Here is a 20,030-nt window from a genome sequence, read left to right on the forward strand (position 1 = left end):
TCGCAGAGATCCACCTGCCTGCCTCTGTGGATTAAAAGCATGTGCAACCCCCACCTGGCTAGTTATTCAGGGTTTTACAGTGCTGGGGATCGAACCTGCGCCTTCAGTATGCTCTGAAAACTTGTACACTGAGTTGTCTCTCCAGGTCTGATTTTATTTATTTGTTTGTTAGTTTGTTTATTGGTTTTTTGAGACAGGGGTTCTCTGTGTAGCTTTGCACCTTTTCTGGAACTCTATAGATCAGGCTGGCCTTGAACTCACAGAAATCCACCTGCCTCTGTCTCCCAAGTGCTGGGATTAAAGGTGTGCGCCACCACCGCCCGTCTTATTTTTTTTTTTTTCTGTTGAGACAGGGTCTTACAATTGTCCAGGCTGTGTAGTGTCTGGTAGGTCTTGAATTTATGGTTTTCCCGACTCAACTGGGATTACAAGCCTACTTTACCAGGCTAGGTTTTGATGATTTTTGGTATTTTAATTTTGGTATTTAAAAAAAGTGCAGCTAAAGTTAAAAATTGCACAGAAAATAGACATGAATACCAGGAAGTTTCTAACCAGTCTGGGAAGATAAATGATAAAATATATGATTCCATTAGATATTTCATGAGTATCCTAGGAAAATCCTGACCTTGGTGAACAAATATTAAATTAGAGGGGTTTCTTTTTCTTTCTTTTTTTTTAAGACGGTCTTTTTTTGTAGCCCTAGCTGCTCTGGAACTCTCTATGTAGACCAGGCTGGCCTCGAACTCAGAGATCTCTGCCTCTGCCTCTGCCTTCTGAGTGCTAGGATTAAAGGCATGTGTCATTGTGCCTGGCTCAATTGGATTTTTGTTTGTGTTATTTTGTGTGTGTGTGTGTGTGCGCGCGCGCTTTTGATGGGGGGGACTGAACTCAGCTCAAGGTCTTGCACATGCTAGCCCAATGTTCCACCACTGAGCTAATCTTAGCCAACTGTGAATATATATATATACATTAGTAAATGTAAGAGATTGGAGTAATGAAGGACTTGGCTAGTCAGAAGAAGAGAGAACTCAAGAAGAGAATAGAAAACCTACATTTGGGAATGGGTAGGTGGCTGTGGTCCCTAGACCAAATAAACATGCTTAAGGAAGACCCTGTTCATAGGCTAAGGTCTCTACCTTGTTAGATGGGGCACAGCTTTGCCTAACAAGATAGCAGAGAAAATTATTGTGGGGTTATGTTGGCAGAACATGTTAGAAATCAACATCCTAGAACTTAGTGGGTAGATTCCATTTACAAGGAAATTTATCACCAAAAGCACTATACTGTGAAGTTCTTGGGTGAGGTGTTAGAGGAAGCTGCTGGCCTCTCTGCGATGCATCGTGGGAGTCAGAACAGCTGTGATTGGGCTCTAGGAAAGCTGGCTAAGTGGTGGGCCTGGTAAGAGTTACATAATGGAACCAGAATGAAAAGCTGCTTCCTTTTGCACTAGCATCTCTTTAATGTTTACTGACAAAGCGTAATATCAGCTAGCAAAGGGAAAGAATGATTTCATCTCTGTTTTTGCCAAGTAGGCAATGGAGGGTGGGTTTGGGCTAAATTTATTGGAAACAGGTAATGTGCTATTAGAGTTACATCAACTAGTATATTTCTGAATAGAGTTGATGATTACCACCAGATCCCTAACCTGTTATTTTTGAGGACAGGGTTTCACTATTTAACCCAGCCTGGCTTTGAACTCAATCTACCTGCCTTAGCCTTCTGAGTGCTAGGATTACAGGTGTGTATAACCATGCCCAACTTTAGTTTGTTTCTTTAACAAGAGGTTGATTTAAACTGGCTATCCTATTCTAGCCTAGGATAACGTGTGCTTTGGTTTTTTTCATTGTACATATATTTGAGTTGTTTTAAAACTTCATTTAAGGCTTGGCAGAAGTGCTGCACACCTTTCTTCTCAGCCCTCAGGAGGCAGAAGTAGGTAGATCTCTTGAGTTCTTGGTCTGTAGAGTGAGTTCCAGGACAGCCAGGGTTATGCAGAGAAACCCTGTCTCAAAAACCAAACCAAACAGAACCCTTAATTTACTCTATGTATTCTGTGTGTGTGCACTTATGCAAACATACATGCCTATTTGGGTGAAGGCCAGAGGACAGCCTTAGGTTCATTTCTTCAGATGATGTTCATATTCTTTTTGAGAAAGCGTTCTTACTGGCCTAGAACTCACCAAGTAGGCTAGGCTGAATGGCCAGCAAGCCCCAAGGATCTACTTATTTCTACCTTGTCAGTGCTGGGAACACCTATCACCATGCCCATTTATTATTCCTTCATTTAGTTGTTTTGAGACTTGGTCTTAACCTTGTAAGGTCTTTGGCCTCAGATTCACGGAGGTCTGCCACACCTAGCCCATTGATTTTTATTTACTGTTTTGTTTTTTGTTTGTTTTTTTGAGAAAGGATCTCACTATATAGGCCTTGGCTTTCCTGGAACTTGTGTAAACCAGGCTGTCCTCAAACTCAGAGATCCTCCTGCCTATCTATCTATCTAATTTTTTTTTTTTTAATGTGGAGCAGAGGATTGAACCCAGAGCCTTGCGCTTGCTAAGCAAGCGCTCCTACCACTGAGCTAAATCCCCAAACCCATCATTTATATATTTTAAATGTAGGCTTTATGGCCTGGAGAGATGGTTTAGTGGTCAAGAGTACTGGCTACTCTTGCAGAAGGCCTGGCTTCACTTTCTAGCCCCTACTTTGAACCATTTGTAATTCAGTTCTAGGGAATCTGATGCCCTTTGTAGGCATGTATGGTGCATCTGTATACATACAGGCAAAACATCCATATACATAAAAAGTAAAATCTTTAAATGTAGGTTCTAGAGGCTGGAGAAATGACTGTGTTTAAGAGCATATACTGCTTTTTCTGATTTCTTGAGCTTGAGTCCTAGCATCCATATTGGGTGGCTTACAACCACCTGTAGCCCCAGCTCTAGGGAAATCTGGTGCCTCTGGCCTCTGTAGGCACCTACATTCATTTGTGCATACCCACACATGGACACATACATGTACATAATTAAAAATAATTTTTTTAATTAAAAATGTTAGACTTTATGTATGTGAGTGTTTTGCTGCATGTTAAGTATATATACTGTGTGTGTGTGTGTGTGTGTGTGTGTGTGTGTATGTATGTATGTATGTATGTGTATGTGTGTGTGTATATGTGTGAGTGTTCAGAGGTCAGAGGTGTTGGATCCCCTGGAACTGGAGTTTCAAATGTGTGTAAGCCACCAAACCAGGCTCCTCTGGAAGATCAGCCAGTCCTAACAGCTGAACCATCTCTCCAGTTCCTAAAATTGATGTTTTAGTTATACTGTATGTGTGTTTGGGTGTGTACAGGCCTGTGCATCATGGCCACATGTGAAGGTCTAAGGCCAACTTTGAGGAATCTGTTCTCTTACTATGGGTGCTGGGAATTGAACTCAAGTCCTCAAAAGTGTTTTTACTTACTGTGCCATCTTGTTGACCTAATTTCCAGCAATTCTTTTTGTTTTTCACTGTGTATCCCTGGATGGCCTATAACTCTGTAGACCACACTGGCCTCGAACTCAGATCCACCTGCCTCCACCTCCCAGGTGCTGGGATCAACAGAGTGCACCACCATGCAAATCATATAACTTTATAATTTCACCTAGAAATTTTATAGTTTTAGTCTTTACATTTAGGTGCTTGATTTATCTTGAATTGTATGTTGAGATTAGAGATGAGGTTTGTTTTCTTTTATCCTTGTGGATATTAGGTTGTGTAAGTATTGTTAACATTTATTGTAAAATCTTTATTTGCTTGTTTGGTAATTGTTTTCTTACATTTTTCTTTTTCTTTTTTCTTTTCTTTTTTTTTTTTTTAAGATTTATTTCTTTATTATGTATACAATGTTCTGCCTGCCGGCCAGAAGAGGGCACCAGATCTCATTAGGGATGGTTGTGAGTCACCTTGTGGTTGCTAGGAATTGAACTCAGGACCTCTGGAAGAACAGCCAGTGCTCTTAATCACTGAACTATCTCTCCAGCCCAAGTTTTCTTTTTCTTTTTGAGGCAGGGTCTCACTTTGTAGTCCTGGCTGACTTAGAAATTGATATGTAAACCATGGTGGCGTCAGAAATCACAGTGATCTGATTGCCTCTGCATTCCAAGTGTTGGGATTAAAGTGTATGCTTCTACACCCAGGTCAATTAATAAATAAAAAAAAAAAATAGTTTAAGCCAGGTGGTAGTAGCATATGTCTTTAATCCCAGCACTAGAGAGGCAGAGGCAGGTGGATCTCTGAGTTTGAGGCCAGCCTGGTCTCATAGTGACCCCTTGTCTCAATCAATAATAATGCTTGGGTGTTACGGTGTTCTAGTCCCAGCTACTTGGAAGACAGAAGCAGGCAGAAGAGTTGCTGGAGTAAAAATTCAAGGCTATCTACCCTGGGTAATAGCCAGACTATCTGGAAAAAAAAGGACAAGTCACTCTTTTGTTTTTTCGAGATAGGTTTTCTCAGTATAGTTTTGGAGCCTGTCTTAGATTTCGCTCTGTAGCCCAGGCTGGCCTGGAACTCACAGAGATCCTCCTAGCTCTGCCTCTCGAGTGCTGGGATTAAAGGCGTGTGCCACGGCCTCATGGCCAACAAGTCATTCTTTTAAAAAATGTGATAAGGGTTGCTCAGGCCCTGGGTTCGATCCTAAGCTCAAAAAAAAAAAAAAAAAAAAAAAAAAAAAAAAGTGATAATGTGTCATGATACTTTCACTGCCTAGGTGATATAGTTACTTTACTTTGTTGTGCTAGGGATTGACCCCAGGGACTCACACATGGTAGGCATGTACTTCACCAAATGAGCAACAGGTACCTCTAGTCCTGATGCATTTTGTTTTAAAAGAAGTAATAGAAATGCTGGATTTATGAATAAATTTTTGGTGTGATTTGAAAATTTGCCTGTCAGATGTGACGGTACCAAGGATGTTTCGGTTAATAAAAAGTATTGCCTAGCAAATACAAGTGGTTAATCTGAGACCATAAAAAAATATTTGGCCACAGGATTCCGAATTCTGAGCTTTGAGTATCAGCCTGCTGCTCTGAGCCTGTGTCCTCTGACTAGGAATACTGGGACCAGGTATTAACCTTGCGATTGCAGTGGAGACTTTTCCTGGTTCTTAAAATACCCTGACCTTGTTTGCACCAAAGCTCATCACAGTTTCTTGTTGTTTAGCAGACTTTTTATTCACTGCCACTTTCTAGGCTTGTCATGTTGAATGAAATCAGACAAGAAAAACAAAAGCTAAAAACACCCAAAACGAACACCCCCAGTCATTCCCTTTGTGTCTCCTAAGTTTTGTTGGATAGGATCTTTTATATGGCTCCTTGTTTGAAACAGTTTTGTCACAGCTTTTCTTCATGCTATTCTTATCTGGCTACATTTGAACTTGTTTTGATTCACTTATCAAATCTTTTTTAGAGTCTGCACAGAATTTTATATTTCCTTTGTTGCTGGTTTGGAATTTTGTCACATAGCCAATATACTTTGTTCTTTGAGAAGCCATTTTACCTTTTTGTTCTGGTTTTGGCAGAGATGGGTGACGTCTGTACTCTAGTTCCCAGGAGTCCAGGCTAGGAGGAATAGCCCCTTAATTTAAGGCCATCCTGGACAGTCTGGGCTTGGTTACAGACTGAGACTCTGTCTCAAACAAAATGCTTTATTTTCTCTAATGTTTTGTTGTCTTTTAAAGACCAGGCCTTACTATATGGCCCTGGCTGACCTGGAACTCCCTATATAGACCAGGCTGGGCTCCAGTCCTCAGAGATCGGCCTGTCTCTGCCTCTGAGTGCTGAGATTAAAGGATTGTGCCACCTAGCCAGGCAGTAAGCTCTAATATTAAAAACAACAACAACAACAAAAAACAATTCTTATTTCTCCATAAACATTTTTTTATGTTATATATTTGTTCTGTTGCGTATACCTGTTTATACTTTATAAGCACACGCTTTTTTTTTTTTAATCACTTCTCAGTCTTTGGGCTGTGATCATGTATAAATATATGTTTGTTTACTTAGCTATATTTATTATGTAACTGTCCTGTGCCAGGAATTGCTCTACATACTTAGAATACTATGTAATGAACAAAATAGACAAAGGGCCTTACCTTCATGGAGCTTGCCCTATAATAACAGGTAATAGACAGTAGGTATCTTCAGTGTAGAGTATGTAGGATAGGAGATGAAGCCATGAGAAAGGGGTTGGGGTGCAGATCCGTGGCTAGAGTGCTTGCCTAGCATACGTCATCCTGAATTTAGTTTCCAGGACCACCAGTTCCCCTTTCCACACCCAGCCCAGGACAAAGGAAAAACATGCTTAAATGGAAAGTATAATGCAGGTAAATTGGTTAAGTTGGCCAGGTACAGGTTTATCTTACTATGAAAGAGATGTTAATCAAAGACTTTCTGTAGTAGTAAGGATTGAACCTAAGATCTTATGCTAGACAAGTACTCTATCACTGAGGTATATCCCCAGCCCTCTGCCCCTAATTTGAGATGGGGTTCTTCTATATCTCAGGTTAACTTTGAATTTATGGTACAAATAAAGATGACTTCAGATCCTGCTGCCTCAGCCTCCTGGGTGCTGCGGTTACAGGCATGAGCCACCAAGCCTGGATTATATAAACAGGGCTCCTTGAATACTAGGCATGCACTCTGCTGAATGAGCCGCAACTCGACTCCCTCCAGTCTTTAAAAAATTAGGTGCGTGTCATGTATGTGCGTATGATACATATGTGTGTGTATTGAGTATGGGCATATGTGTTCATATTATGGTGCTTGTGTGGAGGTTGGAGAAGTTAAGAGTAAAATCTCTGGCGTTGGTCCTACCTTCTGCCTTGTTGAGACAGTTCTCTTGTTTGTTCTTGTGTACACCCAACTAGCTGGCCCGCCATGAGCTTCCAGGCCTCCTCCTGTCTCTGCCTACCATCTCTGTGGCTGTGTCCAATGGGAGCACTGGGGTTACAGACACATGCTACTTTACCTTCTGAACCATCTCCTCGGCCTACCTTTAGCCCTTTTAAAGTATTTGTTTGAAAAAAAAAGTCTTGGTAGCTGGGTGGCGGTGGCACATGCCTTTAGTGCCAGCACTCGGGAAGCAGAGGCAGACAAATCTCAGTGAGTTTGAGGCCAGCCTATTCTACAGAGTGAGTTCCAGGACAGCCAGAACTGTTTTGAGAAGCCTGTCTCAAAAGAGAGAGAGAGGAGAGAGAGAAGAGGAGAGGGAGACAGACAGACACTATGAGAGAGAGTGAGAGGTTGTGTGTGTGTGTGTGTGTGTGTGTGTGTGTGTGTGTGTGTGTGAGAGAGAGAGAGAGAGAGAGAGAGAGAGAGGGAGGGAGAGAACAGCTCTAGTGTGGTTTCCTTCCTTGGACCTTTATGTGGTTTCTGGGTATTAAACACAGGTTGTCTACCTTGCCCAGTGGTTTCTGGGTATTAAACACAGGTTGTCTACCTTGCCCAGTTCAAAGATTTAAAAATGGGGTTGGGGATTTAGCTCAGTGGTAGAGCGCTTGCCTAGCAAGTCCAAGGCCCTGGGTTCGATCCTCAGCTCAAAAAAAAAAAAAAAAGATTGGTCTTTATGTGTATGTATGTGTATGTTTATGTGCATATGAATGCAGAATACAGTGTGGATCAGCCGTGTCAGACCCTCCTGGAGCTGGAGTTACAGGCAGTTGGGAGCCACCTGGCCTGAATGCTAGGACTCTCAGTTCTTTCCAAGAACACTGCACACTCTTAACTGCTAAGCCATGTTGGATCCCCAGTTCAAAAGCTTGAAGGCAGTAGGGGAGTTAAGCTTGGCAGAATGTTTTGGGTAGAGGGAATAGTTAGTGCTAATAAGTCTTGTGTGTTTCAGGAACACCATGGACCAGTATGGCTAGAATGGGATAAGTGAACAGAAGAGGGGTACAGTATGAAGTATGAAAAATGGGGGTGATGAGGGAGTGGCTGTCTGGGCTCTGGTTAGGTATAGTAAATTGTGCTTTTATTCTATATGAGATGGACACCATTGCAGCATTTTCTTTCTTTGTTTTGTTTTGTTTTGAGATGAGTTTTTTGTTTGTTTTTTGTTTTTGTTTTGAGACAGGGTTTCTCTTTGTTATAGCCCTGGCTGTCCTGGAACTCACTGTGTAGACCAGGCTGGCCTTGAACTCAGAGATCTACCTGCCTCTGCCTCCCAAGTGTTGCAATTAGAGTGGGCTACCACCTCTAATTGCAACATTTTCAATATAGAACTCACATGTTCTTACTCCTATTTTACTATAATAACTAGGGTTGCTGTTTTGGGAACAAGACATCTGGAAGACCACAGCACAGTCAGAACTGTCAGAAATGGGAGCGATTGATCATACCAGGACCGTAGCATTGGAAGTACATGGAAGCCGTTGAGACCTTGTGTTCTCTGAGGGTGGATCCGGAGGAGTACCTCATGGGAGGCTAGGAGAACCCTGTTAGGTTTTGATGTGAGCACCTGTAAAGTGGAGTTGCCAATGGGCAGACTGGGTTTTAGTGAGGAGAGAGGTGAGCTTTGTTTTGTTCCTGTGGTAATAGGCTGGTGGGTGTGAGTGTGGTGTTGGGTCAGAGATGACAGAGGCTTGAGACTGCAAAGCTGAGAGAGGAGGTGACAAGGAGGAAATACCAAAGCGGACAGAAACTGAGAAGATGGTGCTTAGGGACAGACAGAAAAAATAAATACATGAACCAAGGAAATGTAAGTGTCTTTGCACGTCCCTGGAGCAGTGGTTCTCAACCTGTGGGTCATGACCCATCTGAGGAGTTTAAAGACCATTTCATGGGGGTCACCTAAGACCATTTGCATATCATATTTACATTATGATTCATAACAATAGCAAATTACAGTTATGAAGTAGCAATAAAAAGAATTTTGTTAAAAGAAAAGGAAAAGAAAGAGAGAAAAGAATTTTGTGATTGGGAGTTACCAAGATATGAGGAACAGTGTTAAAGGGTCAAAGCATTAAGAAGGTTGAGAACCACTGTCCTAGAGGATTGTGATGGTAATTTTAGTCCTCTTGGGAAACAGTGCTTTTCCTATAATATATACTGATCTTCGTTTAAAAACAACAACAAAAATTGGTCTTATACAGTCCAGACTGGCTTCATTAAACTCCTAGTGGAGGCTAACCTCCTGACCTATTTTTTTTGGAGGCAGAATTTTACTCTGGCCAGGTTGACTGTGATCTCTAGCCTCAGCCTCCAGAGTGTGGGGATTGCAGGTGTAAGCTACCATACCTAGCATTTATCTTAAAATGTAAACTCAAAGTGTTTTAAAACAAGCACAAGACAAATGAACTCTTGTATCTTTTGTAGTTCAAGTTCAGAGGCAGAATAGTGGAAGCCCACGACCACAATCCATTCATAAACACTGACAAGATTTCAGCTATTTTAATATCAATCCCAGGGTCGGAAGTGATGATTGGAACAAACTGTTGTCTCTTCTGTGTGGCAGATGATTAATCTTTAGGATAGAAGCAGAGTATGGTCTGTGACTCCCTAGGACTCCTCAAGCCCTCTGCTCTGCCGTCAGCCTTACTCCCAGGTGGAGTCTTGCCTGGGCTCTTTCTTTCCTCCTGCTGGGGCCTCGTCAACATTGAATGAAGGGTTTGTGCCCAGTCTTACTGTGCCTTGTTAGGCCATATTTGGTGGCTATCCCTGGGAGACGGACTCTTCTTTCGAAGGAAAATGGAGGAGTTGATCTGGGGGAAGAGGAACTTTTACATTTTATTATGCACACATACCCTTTTTTTTTTTTTTTTTTTTTTTTTTTTTTTGGTTTTTGGTTTTTTTCAAGACAGGGTTTCTCTGTGTAGCTTTGCGCCTTTCCTGGAACTCACTTTGGAGATCAGGCTGGCCTCGAACTCACAGAGATCGCCAGGCTCTGCCTCCCAAGTGCTGGGATTAAAGGTGTGTGCCACCACTGCCCGGCTCTCCTTTTTAAAAAAAAAAAAAAAAAAAAAAAGATTTATTTATTTATTATATATACATCATGTATGCCTGCAGGCCAGAAGAGGGCACCAGATCTCATTACAGATGGTTGTGAGCCACCATGTGGTTGCTGGGAATTGAACTCAGGACCTCTGGAAGAGCAGCCAGTGCTCTTAACCACTGAACCATCTCTCTCCAGCCCTGGATTTTAACTTTCTTGAGGGAAAGAAAAACTAACTTTAGAAGGAAGGTAGTCAAATACAAAGAACTTCTCTCTGTTCCCAGTGGTTGGTACAGTGGCAAGGGAAATGCTGTGTGGTATTAGACATGGCCATAGATCAACAGCCCCAGAATTAAGAATCTGAAATCTGAATTCCTTTGGGGGAAAGAAAAAAAAATTGTTTTTGTTTTTGTTTTTCCAGACAGGGTTTCTCTGTGTAGTTTTGGTGCCTGTCCTCGATCTCGCTCTGTAGCCCAGGCTGTCCTGTAACTTCGAACTCACAGAGATCCATCTGCTTCTGCCTCTCGAGTGCTGGGATTAAAGGCGTGTGCCACCACAGCCCGGCTAAAGGATTGTTACCCACACAGTTAACCTAAACTGAATTTTTTTTTTTTTTTTTGTGGAGCTGAGGATCGAACCCAGGGCCTTGTGCTTGCTAGGCAAGCGCTCTACCACTGAGCTAAATCCCCAACCCCCGGGAAACTCTTTCCTAGAAAAATAAACCTAAAAATACAACTGGCTCAGAATTTCAGTGTGGATGATGGGCGCCCGTGTTCTGTAGATGGATGGATGGTGGCAGTGATTATACAGCAGTGTGAATGCAGTTAATGCCACTGAGCTGTGCACTTAATAGTTAGAATGCAAACAAAACCCACACCCTTCCCTTGAGTCAGGATGAGACCCTGAACAGAGCATACTGCTGTTAACAGTTTTTGTTTGTTTGTTTGTTTTCTGATCCTTTCCTCTCTGAAGGTTACCTAACTGGGTTGGTTGTCATCTTGATGGTTGTGACATGGTATATCTCTGAAGTAAAATTCTCAGAGTACTTAGAGGGAGATATAGGGGAGCTTGTGCACACAGAAAGAGTGGGTGGAGGAGACCAGCTGCCTGTCACCTTCTGGTAGTGGCATAATGAGACACATCAGGGACATTGACTCGCCAGATGTTTTGATTCCTTTTCTTGATCTTCTGTCTTCTTTCTAGAACAGAAAAATAAGCTAAGCGGACTCTGACCATTGGCCTCCCACTAGCCAGGATCAACCTAGCTCTCCTTTTGTGGTCCATGAGCTGCATCATCTGCCATCAGTGTGCAACCGGCCCCGAACGCAATGTGTGTTTGTCAAACCATGGAAGTGGGGCAGTATGGCAAGAATGCAAGTCGGGCCGGAGACCGAGGAGTCCTCCTGGAGCCCTTCATCCATCAGGTGGGCGGACACAGCAGCATGATGCGGTACGACGATCACACTGTGTGCAAACCTCTCATCTCCCGGGAACAGCGCTTCTATGAGTCTCTCCCCCCTGAAATGAAGGAATTCACCCCTGAGTACAAAGGTCAGTCAATGGTCCTTTTTGTGAGCCTAGCCATCTTTGACAGGCTTTGGGCTCAGTTATCCCTGTCTTATTTGCCCTGTGATGTGTTGGTAGATCTCTGTTAATCTCAATTCTGTTAGGCAAGATTAGAAACTGAAATTCTCAGGAAGGTTTTTATATCATGAAAATTGAATTAATTGATAGTAAAGCTGAGAAACAGTCACAGCAAGAAGACCATTGATGTAGAAAAGCCCACTGTCAAGGAGTCCCTTGTTTGCCACACAAATCTAGGGGAGAAAGGGACAGTCTTTGGTCCCTGAGGAGGATAGAGGGGTACTTTCCAGGCTTTAAAGTAATTGGACAGCTGGCAAGGGCATGGTCTGGTGATGTATGTGTGTGTGCTGGAGAAATGTGTTTATGGAATATTGTGTTTATGGAATATTCTGGTGCTCTGAAGTTTTAATATTTGAAACTTTTAAGATAAAAGAGCTAATTTTAGCTGGGCAGTAGTGGCACATACCTTTAATCCCAGCACTCAGGAGGCAGAGAGGTAGGCAGATCTCTGTGAGTTCGAGGCCAATCTGTTCCACAGAATGAGTTCCAGGACAGGCACCAAAGCTTCAGAGAAACCCTGTCTTGGAAAAAAAGGTAAGAGCTAATTTTATCGAACAGAAGGAACTCTGTGACTATTGGAGTCAGGCCACTTTAGCATCTGATTTTTTTTTTTTTTTTTTTTTTTTTTTTTTTAAATCTTGGCATGATCAGACACTGGATGGCTTGGAAATTGAACCTGGGTCCTCTGTAACATCAATCAGTGCTCTTAACCACTAAGCCATCCCTCTTCCTCTTAGCATCTGATCTTTGCTAATGTTCTGTATGTACATTAATTACTATCTGGCCCGTTCTTTTCTTTTTTCTTTCTTTTTTTAAGACAAGGTTCTGTTATCTGCTATATAGCTCTAGATGTCCTAGAACTCACTCTGTAGGCCTGGCTGACCTTGAACTCACAGAGATCCACCTGCCTCTGCCTCCTGAGTGCCAGGATCAAAGGCGAGCGTCACTATCCTTGGCCTATCCAGTTGTCTTAGTCGGTGTTCTGTTGCCGTGAAGAGACTGTGACCACTGCAACTCTTAGAAAGGAAAGCATTTAACTGGGGATGACTTAGAGGTTCAGAGGTTTAGTCCTTTATCATCATGGTGGGTACCATCACACATGGTACGCTGCTTCTCGACACCTGATCAGTCTTCACCACCCAAGAGAGCTCGACCCCCTTTCTCCTCCCTTTTAAGCACTGCCTCTATCAGGCCAGATATCAGACCAGATATCGGAGGAGAAAGGGGGTTGCGCTCTCTTTGGGTGATGAAGGTGTCACAAAGCAGTGTGTGATCAGTCCCCAGCTTTCCAAGGACACTGCAACTAGATTTACCTTATCCTGTATCAGTGAGTCTGTTTTTCCCATAGAACCCCTTAATAAATTAATAGATATAGACCATTGAGGCTCTCGTCATTACAGGTGTGTGTGTATATGTGTGTGTGTGTGTGTGTGTGTGTGTGTGTGTGTGTGTGTGTGTGTGTATGCATGCTTACCAAGGAGTGTTGTATTACTCTAAACTAATAGGTGTTTGTGGGACACCAGGCTTGTTATGTGGGTGCTGAGATCTGAACTTTGATCCTCCTGATGTACAGTAAACACTCTTAATTGCTGAGCTATCTCTTCCAGTCCTTGTAATATTGTTTAAAACCAGGCTGTAGAGATGGCTTAGTGAATGTGAGCATGGACTGCTCTTGCAGACACCTGGGTTTGGTTCCCAGCTCCCACATGGCGGCTCACAACTGCCTGTAACTACAGTTCCAGGGGATTTAATGTTACTCTTTTGAGTACTGCATGCATTGGGTGTACTTAAATACATAAATACATGTAGTCAAAACATTTATACACATAAAAGAGAATACGTCTTTCAAAAATTAAACAATTTAATTATTATTTTAATCATGTTAACATGTTTTATTTAGGGGAATTTCAATTTAGAACAAGCCAAGTAAGAGTTGAGATTTGATTTGGATTTTTTTTTTCTTTTTCTTTAAAAGGCATTTGCCACCACCACCTGGCTGACTTTTGATTCTTTAACGCTGCAAAACTATTAGGGAAAATACATAATATAAAGTTTACCATTTTAGCCAGGCGGTGGTGGTGCACACCTTTAATCCCAGCACTCGAGAGGCAGAGGCAGGCGGATCTTTGTGAGTTCGAGGCCAGCCTGGTTTACAGAGTGAGATCCAGGAAAGGTGCAAAGCTACACAGAGAAACCCTGTCTTGAAAAGCCAAAAAAAAAAAGAAGAAGAAGAAAAGAAAAGAAAACATTTTATTCGGGAAACCAAAAAAATAAAGTTTACCATTTTAATGTATAATTTAATGGCATTAGTTACATTCACAAGGTTGGGTAGCTATAACAACTGTTCATTGTGAAACACATACTCAGAACATACTAAATAAATACCTCCCTGTTCTGCCTGTAACTGAGCCCTGGTAACCTTGAGTCTATTTTCTTTCTTTACAAAATAATGTAGCTATTTCATAGAAATGCAGTTGTACACTTCTTGTCATTTTGTACCTGGCTAATTTCACTTAGTGTGTATTTAAGGTCCATCTGTTTCATAGCATGTGTTTGAATTTCATTTGGGGACTAGAGTTGTAGCTCAGTGATAGAGTGCTTGGATAACATGCGTGAGGTCCTAGGTTTGATTCCCAGTGCCACAAATAAAACAAAATTTAAAAGCAAAACAAAACTTTTTGTGCCATGGTATACATGCAGAAGACAGAGGGCAGCTTTCAGGAATGGCTTTTCTCCTGCCACCATGTGGCTCCAGGGATTGAGCTCATGCCATCAGACGTGGCCACAGGTTCCTTTGCCCACTGAGCCATCGCAGGCCCTCTTAAAATTTTTTAATAAGACCTGGAGATGGCTTGGTGGTTAAGAGTGCTTGTTGATCTTTTAGAGGACCCAGGTTCAATTCCCGGCACCCACGTGGAGGCTATAACCATCTGTAACTCCAGTGTCAGAAGATCTGACATCCTCTTCTGACCTCTGTGGTGCGTCAACAGGCACTCAGGCACTAACACATACATACATAAAAAAAATTAAAAAATGGCGGGTTAGTAACATTCGTGTTGCTTCCTTCTTTTGGCTGTTGTGAATAATGTTGCTGCGTACAAAGGTCTGAGTCCTACTGTTCAGTTCTGATGTGCATACTTAAGATTTTATGGCAATTCTGTATTTACCTTTTCTGTTTTGTTTTGTTTTTACAGTACTGGGGATTGATCCTAGGGCTTTGAATGGACTAGGCAAGCACTCTACCACTGAATCATACATCTATTCCTTTGTTTTTTGAGAATGCTAGGAAGCATTCTACCTACCCACTCATCTCCAGAACCTGTTTTTTGATTGGTAAAAAGAGTTAAGGCAGTTTTTAGACAGCCCTGGCTTGGGTTTTTATGGTGGTGGTTTGTTTTCACCCCTGTGTTTACTTGTACTTGGGACTGTGTTTCCTCTTGTCCTCAGTGCTAAATGTGCTAAACGCTGTGCTCTGGGGGTACCGTCATTGGCAATTACGGACCCTCAGCAGTGTCTTCACTTCTTGCAATCTGTAATTGTTTTGTACAGGTTTATTTACTTGTCAAAAGCAAAAGCTAAAGATAGATATGGAAGGAAGTGTCTTTCTCATGATGGAGGCATATGTGGCTACCTTTGTACATAGTGATGAAACCGCACCTCCCTTGATACCAAGGACGAGACAAGCTTGTCTATGCCCTCCACTCCTAGTCAGCACTTTACTGGGAGTTCTAGCCAGCCTGTGCAGACACATCCGAGCTGGAAAGGAAAACATAAAATTGCATTTGCAGTGAGCATGGAGCTCTTTCTTCAGCTAAACTATTACTTGAACAAAGGATTCAGAAATTGATGTTGCAGAATTTTCTTAGGAAATTCCTTGAAGATATATTCTAGCCACACAAAGAATAAAATCAAGATGGGAAATAGAGGCTGATAGAATGGTTCTTCTCTGGAAGAGACAGTGCTGGGACACTCGAGAGTAGAGTGTGAGGGGCTCCCAGAAGGCAAGACTTACACTGGGGGTGTTCAGCCTTGAACCAGTTCAAAAGACAGTGGTGACAGCTTGCCAGAGAGACAGTCATACCATATACAGGGACAGGTTGTGCATGTGAAACCCTCTGAGGCGTGAGTTTGAGCACTATGTAAGATGTAAAGAGGAAATAATTCATTCCTTTGATTTGGAAGGATTTTTCTTCTAATAGGCCCCAGAGACTGTTGCAGTGCTGGTCTAGAGAAGGAAATGAGTGGAAGAGACACTCTTGGTCTGACATATTGACATGTTTCTAAGTGCATCTCATTCACTCATTGTAGAGTACAGAGCCAGTTGTATAGGGCAAGAGGGTAGAAGTAGAAGTGTACTGGATGGACCCTAGGTGGGATATAGAAGTTAGAGAGTTGCATTATTGTTGGTTTTTCATTTTTAAAAAACTTCTTGATTAGATTTCTGGGTATTGTTTCTGTTTTATCTCTTTGGTAATGATCTGGAAGAAACTAATTTGGTTGACAAATAGAACAGGAGCTAGAGAATTGGCTTAGCAGTTAAGAGTACTTCCTGTTTTTGCAAAGAACCCAGGTTTGGTCCCTGTTCTTTATACGAAGTCTCTCGATCACCTGTAACTCCAATTCCAGGGATCTGATGCCCTCGCCTGGCTTTGTGGGAAACACCTGCGTACATGCAGGCGAAACACTTGTGCATACTAAAAAGTGAGAGTAGAAGCTGGCCGTGGTGGCGCACACCTTTGATCCTAGCACCTGGGAGGCAGAGGCAGGTGGGTCTCTGTGCTCTGTGATTTGGAAGAGGCCAGGGTTACATAGAGAGAGTTAAAGACGTATGTGGTCGAGCATACCTGTAACTCTAGCACTTGGGAAGTGGGGGCAGGAAGAACAGTTTAAGGTCATCATCCACTTCATAGTGAGTTTGAGGTCCACCTGGGCTACCCAACAAAAATTAAAAAATGGAGAGAACAAATTATTCCATGGGATATAGTAGGGAAATAGAGGAAGGCATTTTACCTTGGAGATTCCAGGGTAGAAGTTGTGTGTGGGAAGCTAGGAAAGCACTATGCTCAATTTGGGAAGAAAGGACTTGATATGAGCACTGTCTTGGAGATAAGTTTGTTTCTTTGGGTGACATGTTAGGCAGAAGGAAAACAGATCCAGTAATGTCACTGACATGAGATGGGATCATCTTAAAGCTGTTGAAAAGAAGGAGGTTACATTTTTTTTCATAAAGTATCTTCTGAAAAAAATTTTTTTTTTCCTTTCGAGACAGGATTTCTTTGTGTGGTCATGGCTGTTCTAGAACTCACTCTGTAGACCAAGCCAGCCTCAAATTCACAGAGATCTATCTGCCTCTGCCTTCTGAGTGCTGAGATTAAAGGTGTGGGTCACCACCACCCCACTTTGAAAAAAATTTATTTTTATGTTATGTGCATGAGTGTTTGTAGGTATGTCTGTGTACCACATGCATCCCTGGTGTCTATGGAGCCAGAAGAGGGCGTCAGATCCCCTGGAGCCAGAGTTAACAGACAGCTGTGAGCCACCATGCTGGAACTGAGCCTGGCTACTCTGCAAGAGTAACAAGTGCTCTTGACTGCTGAGCCATGACCCTGTCCCCTAGAGCATTAAAATTTGCCTGGTTTGATGTCACCTAGAGAAGATTCTTTGTGAGTGGTACAGAAATCATTCACTGAAAGCAGAAGGGAAAAGTAAGAGTAGAAAATAATTATAGATTTATCTTCAAGGTAAGCAACAGATTGAGGGTAAAGATGGTTGTCTGTCTTTGCAAAATGATGTCTACTGGCTATTACCCCTAGTTGATTCACAGCTGGGTCAGGACAGGGGATGTCTGTGTGCTATGGAAAAGCAGGAGCAGACACGGACTCCCTCCAGTGTTGATATTTGTTAATCAGCTGCTTTTTCTCCAACAGGCGTGGTTTCTGTCTGTTTTGAGGGAGACAGTGATGGTTATATCAACTTGGTAGCCTACCCTTACGTGGAGAGTGAGACTGTAGAGCAAGATGATACACCAGAAAGGGAGCAACCTCGACGTAAACACTCCCGCCGGAGCCTGCATCGGTCTGGCAGTGGTAGTGACCACAAGGAGGAGAAAGCCAGCCTGTCCTTTGAGACCTCTGAGAGGTAAGAGGACAGCATGCAGAGCTGTTGGCACATGCTGCATCCTGATGACACACACACAGGACAGTGTTGTAGTCCTGACACATGATGAGAAAGTAGTTCTCAACAACAGGATGCTGGTGGGTAGGGCTGGCTGGTGTTTGTGAGGCCACTCCCACAGGTATATCCACCACCTCAGTGATGTTGCCTTCTGAGTGTGGCTAAACCCAGTGAAGAGAGATGGGAGCTCTGTCAGTCCTTAGAAGCAGGGATACCCTATGCTCATGGTGATAGGTTATTTAGCTTTCTTTTGAGTCTCATGCTCAGAAGCCAGAAGTTGAATTGCACTGATTAGCTATCTTCTTACCTATAGGATGTCTGAGTATGGAGTAGTGATAGTTCATACAGACTAGAGTACCCTGGTGGTTTTTGTTCAGACTGAGAATCTGATATCTTTTCCCTGCTCCTAAAATTTACATTGGTTATTATTTTTTCAAGATTATGTTTCTCTCTCCCTCTCTCTCTCTCTTGGTTTTTCAAGACAGGGTTTTATAGCATTGGCTATCCTGGAACTTGGAACTCGCTCTGTAGCCCAGGCTGGCCTCAAACTCACAGAGATCCACCTGGCTCTGCCTCCCGAGTGCTGGGATTAAAGGCGTGTGCCACCACTGCTGGGCAGGATTGTGTCTCTTGATATTCCATGCAGGCATTAGTTAATTTTTACTGAGCTGAGTATAATCGAAGTTGACAATCGAAGCCTGGTTGTAATAACAGCACTCACCAAGCTGAGGCAGGGGGATCATTGCATGTTTGAACACAGCCTGTGCTTTATAACAAGTTCCAGAATAGCCTGACCTTGGGGAAGAAAAAAAAGTGGGGTTAAGAATGCTTCCTGAGATGAAGAAAGATAATATGGGAAAACTCCAAATTAATGGTGGGGAGTGGGGGGCAGCACTTTCTTCCCTGAGATAGTCACTGATAAGTTGCCCATGTTGCAGTAAATACCCTCCCACTCGTGCTATGACAGTAACCCACTTTAAACCCAGTGGGTCACACACACATAAAGGGACTTGTTGGAAAGAAGAAGAGTTTCTGTAGGAGAAAGAGGAGGGTGAGATGGGGTAACAGGGAGCAAAGGACCAGTGTATAGATGTGGAAAACTGCCAAAAATAACAATAATTTGTAAAAGAAAAAAAAAAAAAAAGATTCCTGCACTTCAGGAGGACCCAAGTTCAGTTCCCAGCACCCTCACAACTGCTTTTAACTCCAACTCTTTCAATGTCTTCTGGTCTCTGCAGGCACCTCCACGTACATGGCATACACAGGCATATATTTAAAAAAAGTTGACACATGCCTTTAATCCCAGCACTTGGAAGGCAAAAGCGGGCAGATTTCTGTGAGTTCAAGACCAGCCTGGTCTACATAGAGTTCCTGGTCAGTCAGTGATAAGTAATAAGACCTTATCTCTAGATGGATGGATGGATGGATAGATGGATGGATGGATGGATGGATGGATGGATGGATGGAGATATGCACACGCACATCCATGTTGTCAGTACTGTTTTGTGGTTAGACAAGCTTCACTATGTACTTTGGCTGGCATAGAATTCACATGTAGACCAGGCTCGCCTCAAACATATGGTAATCTCCCATCTTTTTTTTTTTTTAATTTATTTAACTTTATTTTATGTGCATTTGTGTGAAGACGTCAGATCCCCTGGAACTGGAGTTACAGACAGTTGTGAGCCACCCACCATGTGGTTGCTGGGAATTAAACCTGGGTCCTCTGGAAGAGCAGCCAGTGCTCTTAACTGCTGAGCCATCTCTCCAGCCCCTTAGTCTCCCATCTTTACCTCTCAAATGCTGGGATCACAGGAATGTGCCACCATGCCCAACCATGTGTTCCTTTCTGAATATTCCTAGCTGAATATTCATCATATAGATATACCGTCTTTTGTTTTATCCACTCATCAGGTTGTGATGAACATGTAAGGGAGGCCCCTGTGGGAGTGGTCCACAAACACTGGCCATCCTCCACCCCTGTTGTTGAAAATTTTCTATGTATCTTTTTTTTTTTTTCTTCAGAGCTGAGGATTGAACTCAGGGCCTAGCGCTAGGCAAGCGCTCTACCACTGAGCCAAATTCCCAACCCCTGTGTATCTTTTATAGATACAGATGTGTAGAGTTTTCTGTGTATATTTACATAGCTCTAGATAGATAGACATAGATACAGATGTCTAGTGCTGGGATTGCAGGCATTTACAGCCATGCCTAGGTTACATAGTATTGAGGAGAGAACTCAGGGCTTTCTT

The 20,030-nt window shown here is 42.6% G+C and overlaps 1 protein-coding gene across 4 annotated transcripts in view; it reads left to right on the forward strand.

The window, feature by feature from the left end:
* Ip6k1 (inositol hexakisphosphate kinase 1) overlaps nt 1-20,030 on the forward strand; it is a 40,335-nt gene that overhangs the window by 11,998 nt on the left and 8,307 nt on the right. For 2 of the 4 annotated variants that reach the window (XM_036193112.1, XM_036193111.1), the window contains 2 exons: nt 11,164-11,511; nt 17,532-17,742. In XM_036193112.1, the coding sequence (XP_036049005.1) occupies nt 11,289-11,511; nt 17,532-17,742 (434 nt within the window). In that variant the 5' untranslated portion in view covers nt 11,164-11,288. Of the gene's footprint in view, nt 1-11,163; nt 11,512-17,531; nt 17,743-20,030 lie in introns of those variants that run through there. The other 2 variants (XM_036193113.1, XM_036193114.1) reach the window with 2 other exon arrangements.

This window comes from Onychomys torridus, chromosome 7 (assembly GCF_903995425.1).
Source record: "Onychomys torridus chromosome 7, mOncTor1.1, whole genome shotgun sequence".
Lineage (NCBI taxonomy): Eukaryota > Metazoa > Chordata > Mammalia > Rodentia > Cricetidae > Onychomys > Onychomys torridus.